The sequence below is a fragment of the Lates calcarifer genome, linkage group LG24 (genome assembly GCF_001640805.2).
Source record: "Lates calcarifer isolate ASB-BC8 linkage group LG24, TLL_Latcal_v3, whole genome shotgun sequence".
In the NCBI taxonomy this organism is placed as follows: domain Eukaryota; kingdom Metazoa; phylum Chordata; class Actinopteri; family Centropomidae; genus Lates; species Lates calcarifer.
The window spans coordinates 15,124,904-15,142,816 of record NC_066856.1 but is presented as its reverse complement, the minus strand read 5'-3'; the positions used below and the strand labels follow the sequence as shown (position 1 = coordinate 15,142,816).

General features: G+C 40.0%; 2 protein-coding genes across 24 annotated transcripts in view; both read right to left on the bottom strand.

The window, feature by feature from the left end:
* Window positions 1–891: 891 nt before the first annotated feature.
* On the bottom strand, window positions 892–8,943 carry LOC108899992 (poly(U)-binding-splicing factor PUF60). Of its 7 annotated transcripts, XM_018700753.2 has the most exons (12): window positions 8,856–8,943; window positions 8,185–8,281; window positions 7,889–7,984; window positions 7,304–7,393; window positions 6,730–6,780; window positions 5,460–5,621; window positions 5,233–5,325; window positions 3,503–3,716; window positions 3,189–3,421; window positions 2,404–2,536; window positions 1,681–1,928; window positions 892–1,571 (listed from the first exon to the last, which is right to left on the bottom strand). In XM_018700753.2, the coding sequence occupies exons 3-12, from the start codon at window positions 7,964–7,966 to the stop codon at window positions 1,272–1,274; spliced, it is 1,602 nt and encodes a 533-aa protein (XP_018556269.1). In that variant the 5' UTR covers window positions 7,967–7,984; window positions 8,185–8,281; window positions 8,856–8,943; the 3' UTR covers window positions 892–1,271. The 7 variants fall into 7 exon arrangements, with proteins under 7 accessions (XP_018556269.1, XP_018556266.1, XP_018556268.1 ...); XM_018700750.2 differs by lacking the exon at window positions 8,185–8,281 and having other exon boundaries at window positions 8,856–8,940; XM_018700752.2 differs by lacking the exon at window positions 8,185–8,281 and having other exon boundaries at window positions 2,422–2,536; window positions 8,856–8,940.
* Window positions 8,944–9,977: 1,034 nt separating this feature from the next.
* Window positions 9,978–17,913, bottom strand: part of nrbp2a (nuclear receptor binding protein 2a) — a 108,640-nt gene continuing 100,704 nt past the window's right edge. For 4 of the 17 annotated variants that reach the window (XM_051066838.1, XM_051066833.1, XM_051066832.1 and 1 more), the window contains exons 3-18: window positions 17,554–17,655; window positions 17,365–17,454; window positions 16,869–16,909; window positions 16,681–16,775; window positions 16,496–16,519; window positions 16,297–16,383; window positions 15,499–15,554; window positions 15,318–15,413; window positions 14,897–15,029; window positions 14,337–14,439; window positions 14,184–14,234; window positions 13,959–14,094; window positions 13,423–13,497; window positions 13,182–13,245; window positions 12,546–12,601; window positions 9,978–12,393 (exon numbers count right to left, since the gene is read on the bottom strand). In XM_051066838.1, the coding sequence (XP_050922795.1) occupies window positions 12,307–12,393; window positions 12,546–12,601; window positions 13,182–13,245; window positions 13,423–13,497; window positions 13,959–14,094; window positions 14,184–14,234; window positions 14,337–14,439; window positions 14,897–15,029; window positions 15,318–15,413; window positions 15,499–15,554; window positions 16,297–16,383; window positions 16,496–16,519; window positions 16,681–16,775; window positions 16,869–16,909; window positions 17,365–17,454; window positions 17,554–17,655 (1,296 nt within the window). In that variant the 3' untranslated portion in view covers window positions 9,978–12,306. The remainder of the gene's footprint in view (window positions 12,394–12,545; window positions 12,602–13,181; window positions 13,246–13,422; window positions 13,498–13,958; window positions 14,095–14,183; window positions 14,235–14,336; window positions 14,440–14,896; window positions 15,030–15,317; window positions 15,414–15,498; window positions 15,555–16,296; window positions 16,384–16,495; window positions 16,520–16,680; window positions 16,776–16,868; window positions 16,910–17,364; window positions 17,455–17,553; window positions 17,656–17,913) is intronic. The other 13 variants (XM_051066840.1, XM_051066834.1, XM_051066844.1 and 10 more) reach the window with 10 other exon arrangements.

Genomic DNA, 17,913 nt, shown 5'->3' with positions numbered 1-17,913 from the left:
TGGAGCACCGCCGCTTTGCGCCTCTGTAGAAGAGGCCATGTGTTACTGTATAGCTCCACCTAGCGTCCGGTACTAGTCAACGTCACCTAAGGGTAGTACTAATGTTTTTGTCAAATCTCATACTCGTAAAATGAGGTGAATGAATAAGAGTCACAAGTGGCTAGTATGTTTCATTTCCTTCCTGTTTTATTTTTGCTGACTTTTCCTGTCATGTCATAAGCTTATGGTCAGTAGCCTTTAAACATGTTATCCTGTAGTAACATGTTTTCCAAAACCAAGCTCTGATTTTGATTACTTCAGCAGCTGCTTCACTATTTAATGTTATGGAAGTATGTTTCTCATCAGGGTGATATTCAGTACAATGAATTTGTCAAACATCTTACTGTGTTCTCCCTTAATTTAGTTTGATTGGAAGTAAAAGACACTCAGGCTAAGATAAACATTCTCTCCCAGTTGCAGTGAAATTAGATGCATGTCACTAAATATAAACCCACTGTCATGAGGCATTTAAAAAACAAAACATAATATTTTCCAAATGCAGGAGAACTGCAACATTTACAAACACTTGTAGTCTTAAGTAGACCCCACCAATAATTACTGAAGAACAGGCAAAATATAATATTTGCTGACCATCTCAACAAAAACTAAGTCCTCAAAAATGACCATTAAGTAAAATACCTATGTTCAAAGTCAGATTATACTGTAAGGTGTTTGATAAGTTGCTCACCCCCTGCACAAACACAACTAAAGCAGTAGTTGCTTTAAGTAGGTTTTTACTTAGTAATAAAATGCTATGTTCTACAACCAGAACACAGAAGTGTGTTTACAAATACATTTCCAAAAGGATTCTTCATTCACAGCCATTAATTAAAAAAAATTGCAGAATCACACTTTTTGTGGACAAACAATAACCTTTAATCATAGAAAGAAAAAGTGTTTACATGTCCCGGCAATTCCATGAAAGAAACAAAAAAAGGAACTAAAGCAGGAGAACCTAAATGTTTTACAAGACTGGATTACAAAAAATTTGAAAGTTGCACCAAAAAGGGAGTCTTCACAGATCACAAAGCAAAATCTGACACAGAAGTATTTTTGAATGAATCCCCTCGAATGGGGCGTTTAACATTAATATCAACAGCAATTTAAAAAAAGAAAATAAAAACATAATTACAAGTTTCAGAGGCCCACATCTCTAGCTGCAGTGACTGTGGCTGAAATGAGTTTGGGCGACAGGTATGGGAGATGGGTGCTGGTGAACCATTTCAAACATTTTATGCAGACAGGTCACTGCTGTTGAAACGGTCTTGGTCGTACACCTCTGCGACAACTTTGCGACCCCCAAACCAGCGGTCATTGAGTGCCTGAATAGCTTTGTTCATCTCTGAGGCCATGGAAAACTCTACAAAGATTTTGACAATGATATCTGCATCCTCCTCTTCTCCTTGCTTTTCCTGGTAAATGATGACTCTGTTGACAGAGCCAAACTTGCCGCACTCTTCCGTCACCTCACCCTCCAGGTCGTCATCGATGTCCTCTGGCCCAACCATATTTCGAAGCACCATCACAGTGGACTGGAGAGAAGCACAGCAAGAGTTCAATCAGTATAAATGAGTATGAGAATCAAAAGCAGTAAATAAAGACAATCATCTCTCTTTTGCCCCTTCATTTCCTGAATCTCACCTCTGATTTTCTAAGCAGTTTCTGCATCACCATGTGTCTGGCACTGCTGCCTGAGATGCTCATGTGCTCTTGGTCGCTCAACATCTCCTGCCCTGTGCCATCCTGAAGCATCTCTTCCTTCTCCTCTTTCTTCTCTTGTTGGTTGGAGCCGCCAGCTTGGTTAGACAGGACCGGTGGTGATGCGAGCACTGGGTTCACAAGACCAACCTGGGGAAGCACTGGTATGGGAGGACGCACCGGAGTCACACCTGATGAGAGACGACAGACGCCGTCAGTCAAATCAAGTGTCATTCTAGGTTTCCATGACAATTTAATAATAATTAATATTCCAAGTAAGTCTATAACTGTAAATCTAACAAGGGGATAGGGTCATGACTGATACAGCTTTTAACTAAAACGGAGCAAACAAAGAGCCTAAATTCTGGAATATTTGGTGACTTGCTGAAAATTGAAAAAGGTACAGTAAGGATAATGGGAGACAAATGTCTATGTTTGTGACCTGTTACCTACTAATTTCCCCAGAAAAACATAAGTGTAAAGGTTATAGCCTAAGTATTATCCACTGTAAAACAAAGGATGCAGTTTACAGGCCTTTAAAAGTGGAAAGAGTGTCATAACAACTGTTGCACTGCTAGATGCACTGCTTGCAAAGCTATGTTTTAAACAATGCTATAATGCACAATAAAGGTTAAACAAACTCCTATTATGAAAAGGAGCACTCACTCATGTCCTTGTACACACCTGTGATGACCCCTGGTGCCTGGGCAGCCATAACAGCCTGAGGTATTCCCATTTGCTGACCGAGAAGTTGGGGCGCAGCTAACGCCCCCAAGACTGATGCGCCGGCTACAGCCTCCTTAAGAGAGGGGGGCCGAAGACATTAGGTAAGGGAAACACACAGAACACAGCACAAGGCAGCACAGTCAACGATCACACAGCATGGCACAGAGTGAGCTCAAACTTGCCTCTCTTTAGTGAGAATCAAGGTCATCAACAATATATTTCAGTACAGCTTTACTACACAATCGCTGGCTATTCTTAGCAAGTCATTAATACACAGCAGTAATGTTTACAACTATTCAATCATAAAGCATTCTACAATGAACACTGTCTGGTTGGTGGTCATTGACTGTTCACTGAAAAATTGCTGTCAATGTGCTAACTAAGAGAGAAGACTCTTAGCTTACACACCCAATCAGTGAATGGGAGGAGCTTTGATTACTAATGATACTATACAATGTACACAATACAAAAAGAAATTAAATCTTTCATTGTGTGAATACATTCTATTTGTGTTTTGAACACATTAAACTGGATTTTAAAAAAAAACAATCAAGCCCAGAATGTCTTACATTTCAGGGCAGTAAGATTGACACTGTCAGGGCAACTACTGTTTTTATGTGATCTCTACAAAACTGGCCTTCTCCCAGTCACATCAATATAAATTCTATGCCCATGTTATCTGTGCTTTTTGGTGTCAATTCTAGCTAGATCTGGGTTATATTTACCTGGAAGGCCATTAAATCCCTTTGGAAGGGATTCATACTTGCCTGGGCCGTTATCTTAGCGGTGGCTGCCGCTGCAGCCACAGCTGCAGCAGGTGGCAGACCACCAGGGGTTGTGGGGGTCAGTAGGGGCATAGGCGGAGTCACGGCTTTGCCCACCCGTAGGTACTGACCCCCCAGGTCAAAGAGGTTCATAGAAGACACAGCGTCCAGGGCTGACTGAGGCTTTTCATACTCTGTAAGGGAATAAAAATTGTAGTTAGTAGCAGAGCGACGGTAATGCAGGAGCACGAGCGAATGAGGGCCCCCCAGCTCACCAATGAAGCCAAAGCCTCTGTGTCGCCCTGTTGTGGGGTCTCTGGCTAACGTGCAAGACTTGATCCTTCCGAAGGCCTCAAACACACTCTTGATGTCATCATCTGACAGGTCAGGGTGGACGGACGCCACGTAGATCCGGTTAAAGGCGCGCGCCTCCTCTGCCAGCTGGTCAATGATGGGTTGCGCCTGACCGATGTTACTTGGCCGCCCAACCTATAGCACAGATCATACCAGCAGGGCTACTGAGTAAGGGCGGTTTAAAGTACCAACCGAGAACGCACTCCCGCAAAACTGTTTATATCCCTGCAGCGCTAACTTTCGGCAGCCACCGAGTTCAGTCAAAGCCACTCTCCAGCTACGACCATGACACAAAGCTGTCCTGTCAACTATACTGTGGTTATGGGTTGGTGCATGTCACTACACTCCTTGAAGACCTGATGAGTGGTTCTGAAATCTGAAAAAGCACTGCACATTTCTAGCCTGTGACTAGCTTCATCATCCTCATCCTAGCCACCAGGTAAACAATACAAACAGTTAAATTCCATCTTCTAAAAATAAGGAGGTATCAAGCTAAACAAATTAACTAATGATTATTATAGAAAATTAATGAAATAAAGCCTTAAGATAAAACTATGACCAGAACACTACACTAGGGACAATATTTCATCTACCATGTAGATCACTGGTGCTTCTCATTTCATTTTAAATTACCACAAGTTCAAAACCAGACTGTCAAACAACTGGGTCTCAGACAGATGTCTATTCAGCTTAGCACCAACATTTCATGAATCTGATCACTTTACTGTCACTTAAATTCTTGAAGTTGGGGCAATATAGTGGTCAGATAATTGGGAACATGCTCCTTTAAACAGCAGGTCCCCAGTTCGACTCCTTGCCAGCTCCCGCCATATTGCTTGTCTGCCTCCTCACTGTATACTACCAAGTAAAGGTAAAAAAGCCAAAAAAATCTATTCATTCTTGAAGTTATGTTAACCAGACAAATTGTCAGCTCGTGTAGTATCAAATATCACGTAATTTATAATTCAAATACAAAGCTGATTTTGCAAATAAGTGCAACACTATCAAACAAAGAGTTACAGCTTTATTTTAAAACACCAGATTTATGCACAGCGTGACTAGCTGAGCTGGTGGCAGCACCGAAAGGTGACGCAATATATGTCTGTTATGCTACGGCTTCGCACTCTACACAACTTCCTCTCTTTGGCAAATGAACTGAACTCCCTATGTAAGACGAGCATCTAAGTGGGACTGGGATCTGTACTACAGATGGGGCGGCCAAGCAACACCAACCAGGCGCAGCCCATCATCAGCACACCATGGACAAAGAGCGACGCCACGCGCCACTGGGCATCATACTGCAACTGGTTACTAAAACAGCCTTGATGACATCATGGAAGCATAACATACAACACAAACGGACAGTACACTCAACATACACACAACATACGCACCTGGAAATCAACAGACAAAAGACAAGCAAAGAGAGAGAAATTAGTCACATATGAGTAATTTCACAAGTGATTTAACTATCACAAGAGCAGTTAATTAACAAATTGACTCTGCATCCCAAATGCCTGGGAGGAATCCAAGTTCCTGTTTAATCAAACTACACCAAAAAAGACAGTTACAGTAAAGATATTAATTTGTTTCCATTAGTCCATGTGTTCCTAAGACCTTGAGTGACACCTTATGTCTCCAGACAACTTACCTTAATGTTTCGCCCCCCCAACATGACTGAGTTCATCTGCTCCAGAGCCAGCTGAGCAGCCTCTGGCACATCATACTCCACAAAGGCAAAACCCTGTGCAGTCAAACAAACCATAAGAAAAACAGAACACCTAGAACAAACACTGAAGCACCTCTGCATTTAAATCAGAGTGGAACAGCAGAATTTGGTTTAAGAACCAGCTATAACACTTGTTAAATAACACTGACCTTGTGTTTCATTGTAACAGAATCCCAAGACATGTCAATGCTCTTGATTGGGCCGAAGGGGGCAAAGGCCTGTCTGATGGTGTCCTCACCAAGCTCATAGTATATGGAGCCCACATACACCCGACACATGATGGCTAGAGCGCGTTGCCTCTGAGCTGCCACCTGCCAACCAGGAAAAACAACACACGATAAGCATTAGAGAGAAAAAGAAAGGAAGACAAACACACACACAACCACTAATAATAAATGTGTATTTTCTACTGTGCTTGCTTTCCCCAAAAATAGTTAGAGGCCAATTCCAAGTTAGGGGGTCTGGACAGGTAAATAGGGTAATAATGGGATACTGTAATCAATGGAAAGAACTTTGTGGAAAAAACTAACATGTATAACAGTTATAAAATACTGATGTCGCCACTTGTAATTACAATATGGCCTTTATTCTGTTACTATTGAACAGACATATGGAGGAAAACACACTCAAGTGATTGACATGCACAGCCCTCACAAATATTTGGCTTCAGTAACTGACCTGTAATCCAGGGATGCAAGTAAGGTAACAAAAGTAATCGTGGAGTTCAAACGAAATCCATACAAAGTCTTGATGAAAGCATTTCAAACTTTCTTCTCAAGTCTAAGGGGAGGGATGGTTTAACCATCAGAAGTTGCTGTGTTTTACTGATGCCTTTAAGTCAGTCTGTTAATTCCAGTCTATTACCGACAAAATATAACGTGCCTAATTCATGACATAATGGAAAGCTAACTTGTTCATAAACAGAAAAAACTTGACTTTGAGATGGCCAAAAAGATCCCTGTTCCAGCAGTTCTCTCATTTTGGTCCATTAAAGGGATTGCTATCCCTCTTTCGTCCCATGCCAAGAGCTTTCTGTTTTTAAATAGAAGCAAATGCATATTTTTCAGAGACGTGACTTTTCTCGCATTTACAAACCCTTTATAAAGTCCTTTTTAAAAAATCCCCTTAACAGCCAAAGAGCTTTGGCTATCTTCTTGTAAAAAAAAAAAAATAGTGCAAATAATCCCACTGCGATTTAAACAAGTGCTTCAACGATTAACAACAGTCATTCATCTCACATTGGATTACGGACATGGTCGCTGGTACATTAGCAGTAGAAAGCCATGTTTTCTTACAAAATATGCATTCTCTGGTTAGATAAAAAGGCAGGGATTGTTGCCAAAGCAACCAGTAAAAGAAGGGTAACAGTCCTTTTCCATTGGGAATGCGCACAGAAAAAAAATTTAATAATCTATTGACCGATTGTAAAGGTGAGAGAGGATCTCCAAAGCCCATTGTCACTGCTGCCATCTGAAAGACAGTAAAGATGAAAAAAGTGCTGAAAAGTAGGTTAGATATCCCTTAGCTTTGCTTTTTCAAAAAGGTCATTGCTTTGCTAGATAGACAAAAGCGGTTAGGCTAAAGCTATATTCAGACCCTCCCTCTAAACAACATACAGTTTGGGGAGTTGCCTCCCCTATCTGAATTACAAATCACCACACAGCAATAAATATAAACAAGTCCCCTTTAAAAATGCAAAGCATTTAACATGATAACCAATTCCTTCATGACGATCTTCTCCATCTGAAAAAGAGCAGAGGCAAACGCAAGGGCACATGGTCTACACATGTGATTCTGGTCTTCACAGCATGGGGCAGTAGGGAGTAAGACTTCCAAAGGAGCTAAACCAAAGCCAATTTCTGAAACAACAGACGTCTTAATTACTAAAGTATAAAAGGCTACAATAATCTATCTAGAATCAAAACTCACAGGTGACACACGCATTAAAAACTTTTTGGTTGGCGGAGTACCAAAAAACATTTACACATCTCACCTGCAGGTTGGTGAGCTGTTGTTGCTGATGGGCAATGGTCTGCTTCACCAACACACTCTTAATGCTTTGTTCCATGGCATACTTCTTTGCCTAGAAAGGAGAAAGACACTGCTTTGTAATTCCTCATATGCACACAGTTTCTGTGATGTAATAAGACTAAGACTAAATATTGGCAGATACTGTATCCATATATTTATACAGAGGACACAGGAAACCAGTTTCCTCAGAGAATTCAGATTATGCAGGAAATTGAACACCATGTTTACATGCACTATAGTAACCTTATTACTGTAAGCTGCAAATTCACTACAGGCTACCCTGTGTTCATTTTAGTCAGACTTTAAAGAAGCAGAGGTCTATATCATGCTCCTACATTCTAAGGAGAAAACATGTCTCTTTAATCCCCGCCTCAGCCAGATTTCTTGTATACATTATGTTTAAGAAACCAGGTTACTGCAGAAAACTGACAGTAACCCAGTATACTGCAAGTGCACTAATCTACAATTATCATATTAAGTTACACTAGTATTATACTATCACTATGGGTACATGCAGATGGGTACTGTATGTCAAGGGATTTCCTACCCTCTGAAGTGCCTCCTGCTGCTCTGGAGTGAGAGGCGGCAGGCCAAGCTTGGAGCCTGTGCCCTGTCCATTCTCCATCGTCAGAGCTTCACCTCCCTGTAAATCAGAAACAGCAGTTCACACAAAAACTGAGAAACTGAGTCAGAAGCACAAACACCTGCCTGTATGCATCACCCAAAACTACATTTACCCAGTGAGAAAGTCACATGACCTCACATAGCACATATTACCATTAGATAGCATATACAGGACATACACCCGGATTTAAACCAGGTGGGACCGGACGAACTCCTTACCTACGCAACCCGCTAATCGCTGGGTCCACCAGACTGAGGCAGGAAAGCCCCCAAGGGGAAGATGACTGATGGGGAAGCTTTAACAATTCAACAAATTCTAGGGAAAATAAAAAATGCCTTCAGACTAGTAAAAAGAGAAACAGGCAGCTAGCATTTATTTACATTGCAATCTACACATAGCCAGCCCGTTTCCCCTTAGATTTGAGTCCGCTAACGTTAGCTTGATGCACATGAATGCTATCGATGGCTTTCATCCCAACAAACGCTAGCTAGGTTAAGTAGCAATAACGGGCTATGGTTAAACCATAGCCGAATTGTTGTTTAACTATAGTCGATATGGATATTAACCAAGATCTACCTTCATTACACATCAGTAACCCGAAGTGCACAATTATTATAAAATGGACAACATGATTAGCGAGGCCTGGTTTCTGTTTAGCTTACGATAGCGTTACGTTTGATGCTAGCAAGGAACTAGCTAACATTAGCTCGCGGTAGGCATTCATTGCTATGGCGCGTGAAGTAAACTGCTATTTTCTCCAGTGATATACATCGTCAATTTGTGGCATATTTAGTACGGTTAAACTCTACCATACAAAGCGTATTACTTAGGCAACGACCAATGTAGCTGAAAACCGTCAAAATGTTTCTTTAGCAAGGATTTTATTTACCGCAGTCTCCGTAACCGCCATGAAGCACACCTTCTTGGAGAGGCCCACACACCACACAACGCTCGCGAGATCTTCACATTTTCAATGAAAGGTATCGCGATAGACGAAACCTCGCGATGTTGACGAGAGAAAAGGGAATTCATCTATGACCCTTTCACAGTTAAAGCTGTTACAGAGAATTGTATGACCCATCAGTCTATTAGTGACCTGATTATCAGCTATATTCCAAATGTGTTTTAACAATACATTTGTTTTTTGATGTCGCCTCTAGGATATTTTGATTACACATTTTTATAGATGATACCTGAAAGTGTACCAAGCCACATGGATATTTAAACAAATTTGGATAGGCCTGTTACTGGTGTGTTGTTGGGCTATCTCTTTCAACCAAGGTTACAGCTATTCTGCTCAGTGAAAGAACCATGCAGGAAATGTTACACAATCTAAAATATAACCCATGGTCTTGCAATTATTTTATAGCTTGAAACACTACTAGAATGATTTACATGCTTCCAACTGTCTGACAACACAGTCAGTGAAATCAGTAATTCAAAAGCTGTTTGAAATGGCTTTCACCTTTTTGTAATGTTTCCTGTTCCTGTTCGAAGCGTATTACAGGGGTACAAGCACATCCAATCTCCTAATATGAACTTTTCCTGTTTATTTAGCATGCTCTAGAAATTGAAGTGTTGAACTCAGATTAAATAAAATACACATCAGGCTGGTAGCATGACTCACATGATCACACTCGATAAAAATGTCTTATTGTTGTAGATGGATATTCTGATACTTTCTTCTAAATTTATTATTAAGCCTTTGCATTAACATAAAAACAACTTCAATATCTATATTTGCTTTATTTGTTTTAATTTGATGTGACCTGAAAGACTTTAATACAGTGACTAATTTGTTTCTATAATTATCATTTCTGTTACCAAGAAACTAGAGATGCCTCCTAAACAGAAAGGGAAAAAAAACTCTTACTTAGTGAACTATTTTTTAAAAATGTGACCATAAAAATCTAGCCTACTCAATAATATACTGGAATATGTCTCAAAATAATGAGCAACACTGAATTCTAATCTTATAACTACATAAACTGTAATAATTTCAGACATAACCAACATTTCACATATAGTTTATTGTCATGTATTTAACAGCAGTAGCTACAATATTTAACAAAGGTTTAAGTGGAACACATCCAAAGGCAAGTTTCATTCAACAGAGTCACGGGAAAAAATCATCTGAAATAAAGTAAGACTGATATGAATGTTTTTTTGTTTTTTTTTTTCATGTTTGCACAGTCTAAACATTCATTTTCTTGGTCAGGTTCCCCGCTGGAACTGAACTGTGACTGACAAAGGCAAAATGCAAAGTTCTTGAATGGTTGCAGGCTATTAAGACATGCAGCTTACTAGATCAAATGAGAGCAATAGTGGCACTGCTTTGCATTGAAGTTCTGTCCAAAGTAAACTCCTTTAAAAGCCACAAACAAATATGTACAACCACAGCCTATAGTAGCTGAATGTCTGGGAGAATTTCAGGGCTTCTGTCTTCAGAAACACACTGATAAAAAGGCTTGACACAGAGTATAGTAAGTAAGTACTGTAAGCAATGACTGTACAGCAGCATAACTGTTATGAAACCGCGACTTTAAAAACCCAGGTAACAAATGAAGCAGAGCTAAGTGAGTCTGACAAACAAGAGTTTACTGCTGAAGACAATTCACTATTTTTTGTTTGTTTGTTTGTTTTACTGTCCAGTTTTGTTAAGGAAAAATCCACCCAAATGGTTGCCTTTTATGGTGCCAAGACTGAGTTCTTGAAGGAAAATCTGGCAGAGCTGAAGGGATGTATTCTATTTTTGTGTTTGCGTGGGCTGCAGTGCAATCAATCCCAAGGTTCACTCTGATATTGTCTGAAATAAAAAAGCAGAGAAGTAAAAGATAATGTCATAGCATCTGCAGCTCATGGAAATCTTCATGTTGGCTGCTAAATGCTTATGCATAACAGCTCTACTTACCAATTACAGACATGGAAAAATACTTAGAGCATAAACTGTCAGAAATTTGAGTAGATTTTACCTTTCAAACACGGCTAGACACATTCACAAAACAAATTCAGTGTAAGAAATTATCCTCAGATGGTTTGAGAAATAAAACAAAAATAAGGAGAACAGTAACATTTATGAATAATATGGCAATTTTAATTTTTAAGTCTTAAGATCATCACCACCACCACCCTACCTCCCACTTACATAGGACCATGCTTTTAAATCAGAGGCTTCCTATGATGTTTTTTATTTATTTATTTATTTTACATAGGCTGCAGCTCTTATATTAAGAGCAGCAGAGACATTATCATCTGATCCATATGTCCAATACACAGCAGTTTTTAATGGAGCTACTATTACCAGGTGTCGGGTTCATCTCCATATCCACACAGGCTGACTGACTATGAGATGGGAACTAGTCCAAACCACTACATCTGGTTTTAAAACTGTAAAAGTCAGTAGCTTAAATTCCAAATTGCTACGTTGGGTACGATGCCGTTTCATTAGGATGTTTTGTACATTGCCATATCAGGCACTTTGCAAGTCTTTGGCTTTCAGAACACGTTCACAGGGAAAACCCTTAAGAGCACTACAGGCTATAAGAGAGGCATCATCTCATTGCTCGTCACTACATTTAGGCGTGGCGTGTTTAGCTCTGGGAAAAGTAGCCTCTTACCCAGGAGTGCAGTGAGGTGTGTTAACTTGCAGGTCATAAAAATAAAGAAAAAAAGAAAACAGGCTTGTGCAATGCTTCTATTGTTCACAGTTAAACAGAAATAAATAAGTCAGCTGAATGAGTATTAACAGTGCATGTTGGATGGAATATTAAATTCCTAAAACTGTAATAAAGTGAATGTTCTGTGTATTGGAAGGGAGAGAGGCTTTAGTAAATGACTTTGTTTTACATTTTAAAGTAAGTCTTCACCAATCAAAGTGGACGTTGGAGTGCAAATGAGGCTTATAAGCAATAAAACGTCCGTCTGAAAACACAGCTGCTGCATTTGTAAGTAAAACATATCCGTTCTGATTAGTGGCATTATGGAAAACCTAAGTTGTCAAGATATCTTAAGGCATGATAGCCCTTTTAGGCAGGGAGTTTGTCAATCTTCCACTGCTTTGTTTGATTGCTGAACACAGCCATGATGCCTCTGGTCCTCCAACCAGAGGCACCTTCGGTTCCTCTCTCAGAACTAGCGTTTCCTCCCTCTGTCTGGGATGATTTTCTGACTGACAAGGCTCAGCGTCCTTCTGTATTTGTCCCTGTTTTTATCCCCAGCTGGGTCCGCTCCCCTCTGTTCCCCGTCGTGTGATCCTGCCCCGCTGCCCTCTCCCATATCTCGATCCGTGTGGTCATCGCCCGGGCCCCTCTGTCTGGGCCAGCAGCTGTCGTGACCCCTCCTCACTGTGTGCTCCCAGAAGCGAGCGCTCGGACCCGGTGTCGGCTGATGGCGTCCTCCAGGAACCCCGCCACCTTCTCACTGTCCTCCTGCGCATGACAAACAAAAGACTGTTAAGGCAAAATCCATTTTCAAGACTAGATATGAATCAGTGCTCCTTCATGAGTACCTGAAATCACAGTGAGGACATTTATCCATTGTTGTTGATGAAGGACAAACATAAGGAGGCTGTTATATTTACCTCATTTATGAAGGCGTAGTGAACAAGTTCACTGGCAAGGTCTTTGGAGGTGTCAGCTGAAAGTTTCACATGAAATATTTCAGTTACACAAATCTGCAATAAAAATAAACCTATAGAGAATGAAAATACCGACTTTTAAGGATAAGGCTGGTGATATTCTATATTTTCATATTCAACAAAGTCATAGTCAACAAATCCCATACAAAGACTAAAAGCAAGAGAGAACTGATCCTCCCAATGAGAACTGTCTGTTTAGCAAAAGCCTGGTTTATTATATTCCTCTATGCCATAGAGCTCCATTGCTCTCCATAAACTGTTAAAAAACACAGAGGACATAAAGACTCAATAGCATACCTAATCCACCTTTGAATATATGCCCAAACAAATGCACAATTTATTTACTCCTGTTTTAGTAATGTTAGTACATATTCATTACCCATTTTTAAAGATTTACAGCTTCAGTAGGAAAAAGTGGGAATGGGGCTAAAAGCCACAGAAAGGGTGGGACAGTCCGAGGGTGCTAAGAGACACACTAACATTTTGTTGGTTTATGTCTTTACATAGGGTATATTGCCAGTACAATAATATAGAATAACCCAAGTGTTATTGTTGTAGGTATAGTGATAGTCAACTTACTTGGAAGGATGTCACAGCTAAGCTGCCTATGAAGTTTGTCATCCATCTTCAGGAACAAAGAGAGCTAGGGAAACATCACAAGGTCAAGTTTAAATCAGGCTTGATTTATGTTTACCATATATAAAATAAATGTTGCAGCCCATTGCTGAAAAAAATGAATGGGAAAAAGATCAGAAAAGATCAATATCCTTGATCATCAAAAAGCCCAACGAAAGTGTTTGTACTAAAATGGGCAAAGTACCTGTAATGTAATGTGACTCACATGAGTTTTGGTCCCTTCTTCATTTGACTCCAAATTACAGTGCATCTGAACAACCTAAAACATAAACAGGCAAAAAAGGTCACATAGTAAAATGGGGACACAGCAAAAATTTCTTAAATGTGTTTTGGGTGATAATAAACATATTAACAGTAAAAATAATAAACAGACATGCACACAAACACATGCAGGTTCTGTTACATATTGTATGTAAGCAACACACACTACAACAAAATATGTTTTTGCACTGAAAGAACTGCAGTGGGAAATTTATTTACACTAGTAACAACCAATGAGAGGGTTTTTTCCATGTTCAAATGACTTAGTGCTCGATCTTGCATCCTTGCCATATTGCAGAGAGTAGACTGTAAACACATTCCTCTACATTTACCCACTTAGCATCACGAGTGCCATTTTCCCCATGTGTGCCAGTGTTTTATAACCTACAGTAAAACTGGACTAAAAGTGGACAACATAGACATGTTTGCTCTGTACTGTAGGGAGTTTTGTGGGCTAACCTTCCGTGTTTCTGTTTCCTGGGGTTCAGGAGTCGGCGTCTTGACTGTCTCAACCTGCTCCTGAGACAAGGAGAGGGCACGAGGGACGGGGTGAGGCCGAGATGAAGCGAAGTTCATTAATGGGTAAATCCCATTCCTGAGGAGAGGACAAAATGTTAAACTTCATGCTGCAGTCACAGGGTAATTACAGATAGAAAGCAGGTCACATGCTGTAGTTTCACCTACTTGACATCCTCAAGAAACTTGTCAAGTTCCAAAGGAGACACATGGGAATATCTGTAAAATATGAAAAAACACAGAGGAGCACAGTGAGGGCTGTGTTTGGTGTCATGAGATATTCACAGGTAGCCAAAGATATAAGGTGAATATTGATTTTACTTGAGCTGAACTCCCTGTCTGTCCTCATGTTTGATCTCTGCCATGACAGCACTGGGGTCAAACGACTTGGTTTTCTCCTCCACACAGTTCTCTGGAAGCAAGTCTGTAGATGCAACACAAATTTTACAAATTTGGAAATAAATAATAAATGTATAAATGTGAGAATACAAATACAAAATAGCTAAATATAAAAGAATAATTCTTCATTTTCATATTTTACATTTAATTGTTTATTTCTGTATATACTTTACAATAAACTTTGTTTGGATATAATTTACTTGTTTAGTATATTCTTTATTCATTTTTTATCAATTAATTTCTATGTAATAAAATTATTATATATTTATCCATTTATTTTTCCTTATTCTTTTCTCTATTGCTTTCCTATGACTTCTCAGTTTGAGACTACACCTTATTGTCATCTAATGTCAAATGTCAAACTCTAATTTAAGCTCTAACATTTGCTCCCAGTTTGTATAAATGCTATCACAAGGACTGCTGACAGGAGAAACAAGTGATTTTCCTGTGGTAAGCTTGGCATGTGGAGATAAGAAACTCACACTGGTTGTTGATGAGGCAGTGGGCGGCGAGCAGTTTGAGGGAGTGGACCTCGAACAAGACTCGGTGGAACAGAAGGTCGTGAGCTGTAGGACGGAGCTTGGCTTCGTGACGCAAACAAGACTGCGTGAACTCCTGCGGAAAGCAGCGAGACACCAAGTCCAACACATGACTACATCACTGTACAGTGTGACCCAGTTTGTTGAGCATCACTCTGCGTTCTGGATTTGTTTCCTGGCATTTTCTACTGAAACATGTTTTACTGAAACCTCACACTGGTAAGAGGTTTGAAATAAACCTAGAAGCAAGGTGGTGTGTGTGGGTGAGTGTTAATAGAATAGCGTGGCACAGTTTGTCTTTATCTCCACGTTTCCTTGGTTGCACTGGTGTATATTTAGTGCATGAAGTATTTCTGACACTCACTCTCATGAGAGGGTCTTCCAGAGATTGACCTGCATTAGCAATGGCCTCCTTGGACACTGCTGTATCACCATTGGCCTGGATCTCCAGTACTGCCATCTAGGGGTACAAATAATCTGTTAACACACACACATAACACATAAACACACACAAATGAGAATCTTGCTCTATCTGTTTCTCTCACCTCTAGGGCACAGATGCCAAAGGAGAAAATGTCTATGGCATAATCATCTTCACCAGCTAGAAACGGAAAGGGAGAAGCAAAGAAGAGAGGGGTGAAGGGGGCGAGGCATAGAAAACATCAAGGAAAAGCTTACCCCAAAATGAAAATGTAGCTATTATTTAGTCCCTGCTTTTCACAGGATCACCAAGCATGTAAAGTCACAAATCACAAAAAACAAATTCTCTCACAGGGCTTAAAACGTCTGTTTGAATGAGGAAAAACTACCAGAAAAATAAGAGCTGAGCCTTATTATTATAAACAAAGAATTAACCAGTCTGTTTTCTTACAGCTCTACAAGCAGCACAAGTCATATTAAGTATCTCAGAATGACTTGTGTGGAGTAATTTAAATGTTTAGTGGCCAATCGATTGTACTGTGGCTCCAGTGATTCCTACATTTAGCTCATTTTCTACAATAGTTTCATTCAATAAGTCTCAAAATTCACACAGCTCTCTGGTGGAAGAGACTGTCTGTTGCTGCTGGCAGTGAGCTCTGCAAAAATATCTCACTTTTGCTGCATAAGATGCTTATAGAAATGATGGGCATGATTTTTTTCCAAGCTAGAAAAAGACAATCCTTTTAACTCCAACAGAAAAGGCTAAAATGGGATTGCAGGTGCAAAATGGCTGAGTAAACTGTAGAGGTAATGGCTACATTTTTACTTTGGGGTAAATTATTCCGCTAAGAACGAATGAAGATGGATTTGATAGAAATCAAGCCGTAGGAAGCTACATACAAATGCCACTCTACCACACTTGCCTCCATATTCTGGAGCAAAAAAATGAAGATTCCTCTGCTCGTCGCGATGTTGCCTCCCTTTACCATGGACGCTGGCATCTGGGAACACTGGTTAGAGAAAACACAGATAAACAGACCAATTAGATGACACAAATTCATAGATAAATATGACACAAATAAAAACAAACACGTATCTACAACAAAATTATCTATTTCTTACCATTAACAAATAGCCGATGCCACACTGTGAAAAGAAAATTAAGCATAATTGAGATATTTTTTTGTGTTTTGTAAAACTGCAGAGAGTAAACAGTTAAATCCAGAAATCAACAGTCTGAGATAACATCATACAGCAGGTGGTCGCTGCTCGCTGTAGTAACATAAAAAGCCCTGCTGGGAGCAGACCTGAGCCGATCTTGATGAGGCCGTTGTGCTGGATGAAGATGGTGTCGCATGTCAGGTTGCCATGGATTATTGGTGGGTCACAAGAGTGCAGATAACTGCCGGTAAGCAATAACACATCTTATTAATGTTCTGCCTGTGCTAATGAACATTACTCATGTTAAAATCCTGGGGAATTAATCAGTCTGTACCTGAGAGCAGAGAGAATCTGGGTGCACCATCGCTTCCAGGCCTAAAATACAAAGTAAGTAACAAAGCAACAGTGAATCTTCTAGAGCACTTGTTCCACAGAGGGCATATTTTACACTGTGCTGTAACACATTATAGTGCATTATTTGTCCCTTATTCCCAGGGATTAAAGGAAGTAAGGCCATAGTGTGTATATATAGCACTTTAAAACATCCCTTTTGGCTTTGAATTATTAAATAAAACCAGCAGAGAAAAAAAAGAGAGGATGAGATGTTGGATAAATTGCAAGTGAGTTTCAAACGCACAGTGCTGCAAGAAAAAGATATACTGTATGTCTGGGTAGACTGAGCCACCAGGGCGTCCTGTTACATAATCTCTAATCCTGTTGGAAATATGGATCTGAATAGTGATTGGACTGCAGTACCGTGTGCCACCACCACCACAGGACACACAGGCTGAGTCTCCAATACAGTATGTGACCAGAGTAAAAACACTGACCTTCACATTCATAGTCTTGTGGTTCTTCTTAGTTTTCTTCAGGAATTGCTTGAGGCTGCCCGACGACATGTATTCTGTAATGAATATAACCTGTGGGCCACAGATGGAGGATGGAAGATCGGTTCATTCACAGGTGTGAATATGTGTGTGGGGAAAAAAAGGAGAAAGCGAGAAGGAAAGACTTCCTACCCGAGCCTGGCTCTCCTTCATGTCTAGCCAGTACTTGTGGAACTTAACAATGTTTGGGTGTTCGACCTGCATCAGGTTCTCAAACATCTCCTTGATCTTCTCCTAGAAAACACATATCAGAGCTTGTTCACATCTTCACATAACCTCGAGAATCCCTTGGCCTGTACCAATAAAGCTAAAACTATTAGTGAGTAACTCCAAAAAAAGTGTCAATATTTCCTCATTTTATTAGTCTGCTATGGTAATTAACTGTTTGAGGCTCAGTCGGACAAAACACAAGAACATAATACGATATTTTGTGACTCTAAATCTGAAATTCATACAAAGGGATGAAATAAATGCTGGAGGCAATAAAAAATA

Coding starts and splice junctions, on each gene's coding strand:
- LOC108899992 (XM_018700750.2), bottom strand. CDS start 8,876: ATGGCGGTTACGGAGACTGCG. Junction 3,717..5,232: donor TGGGGGGGCGAAACATTAAG/GTAAGTTGTCTG, acceptor TCTGTGCTATAG/GTTGGGCGGCCAAGTAACAT. Junction 3,422..3,502: donor CAGAGGCTTTGGCTTCATTG/GTGAGCTGGGGG, acceptor ATTCCCTTACAG/AGTATGAAAAGCCTCAGTCA.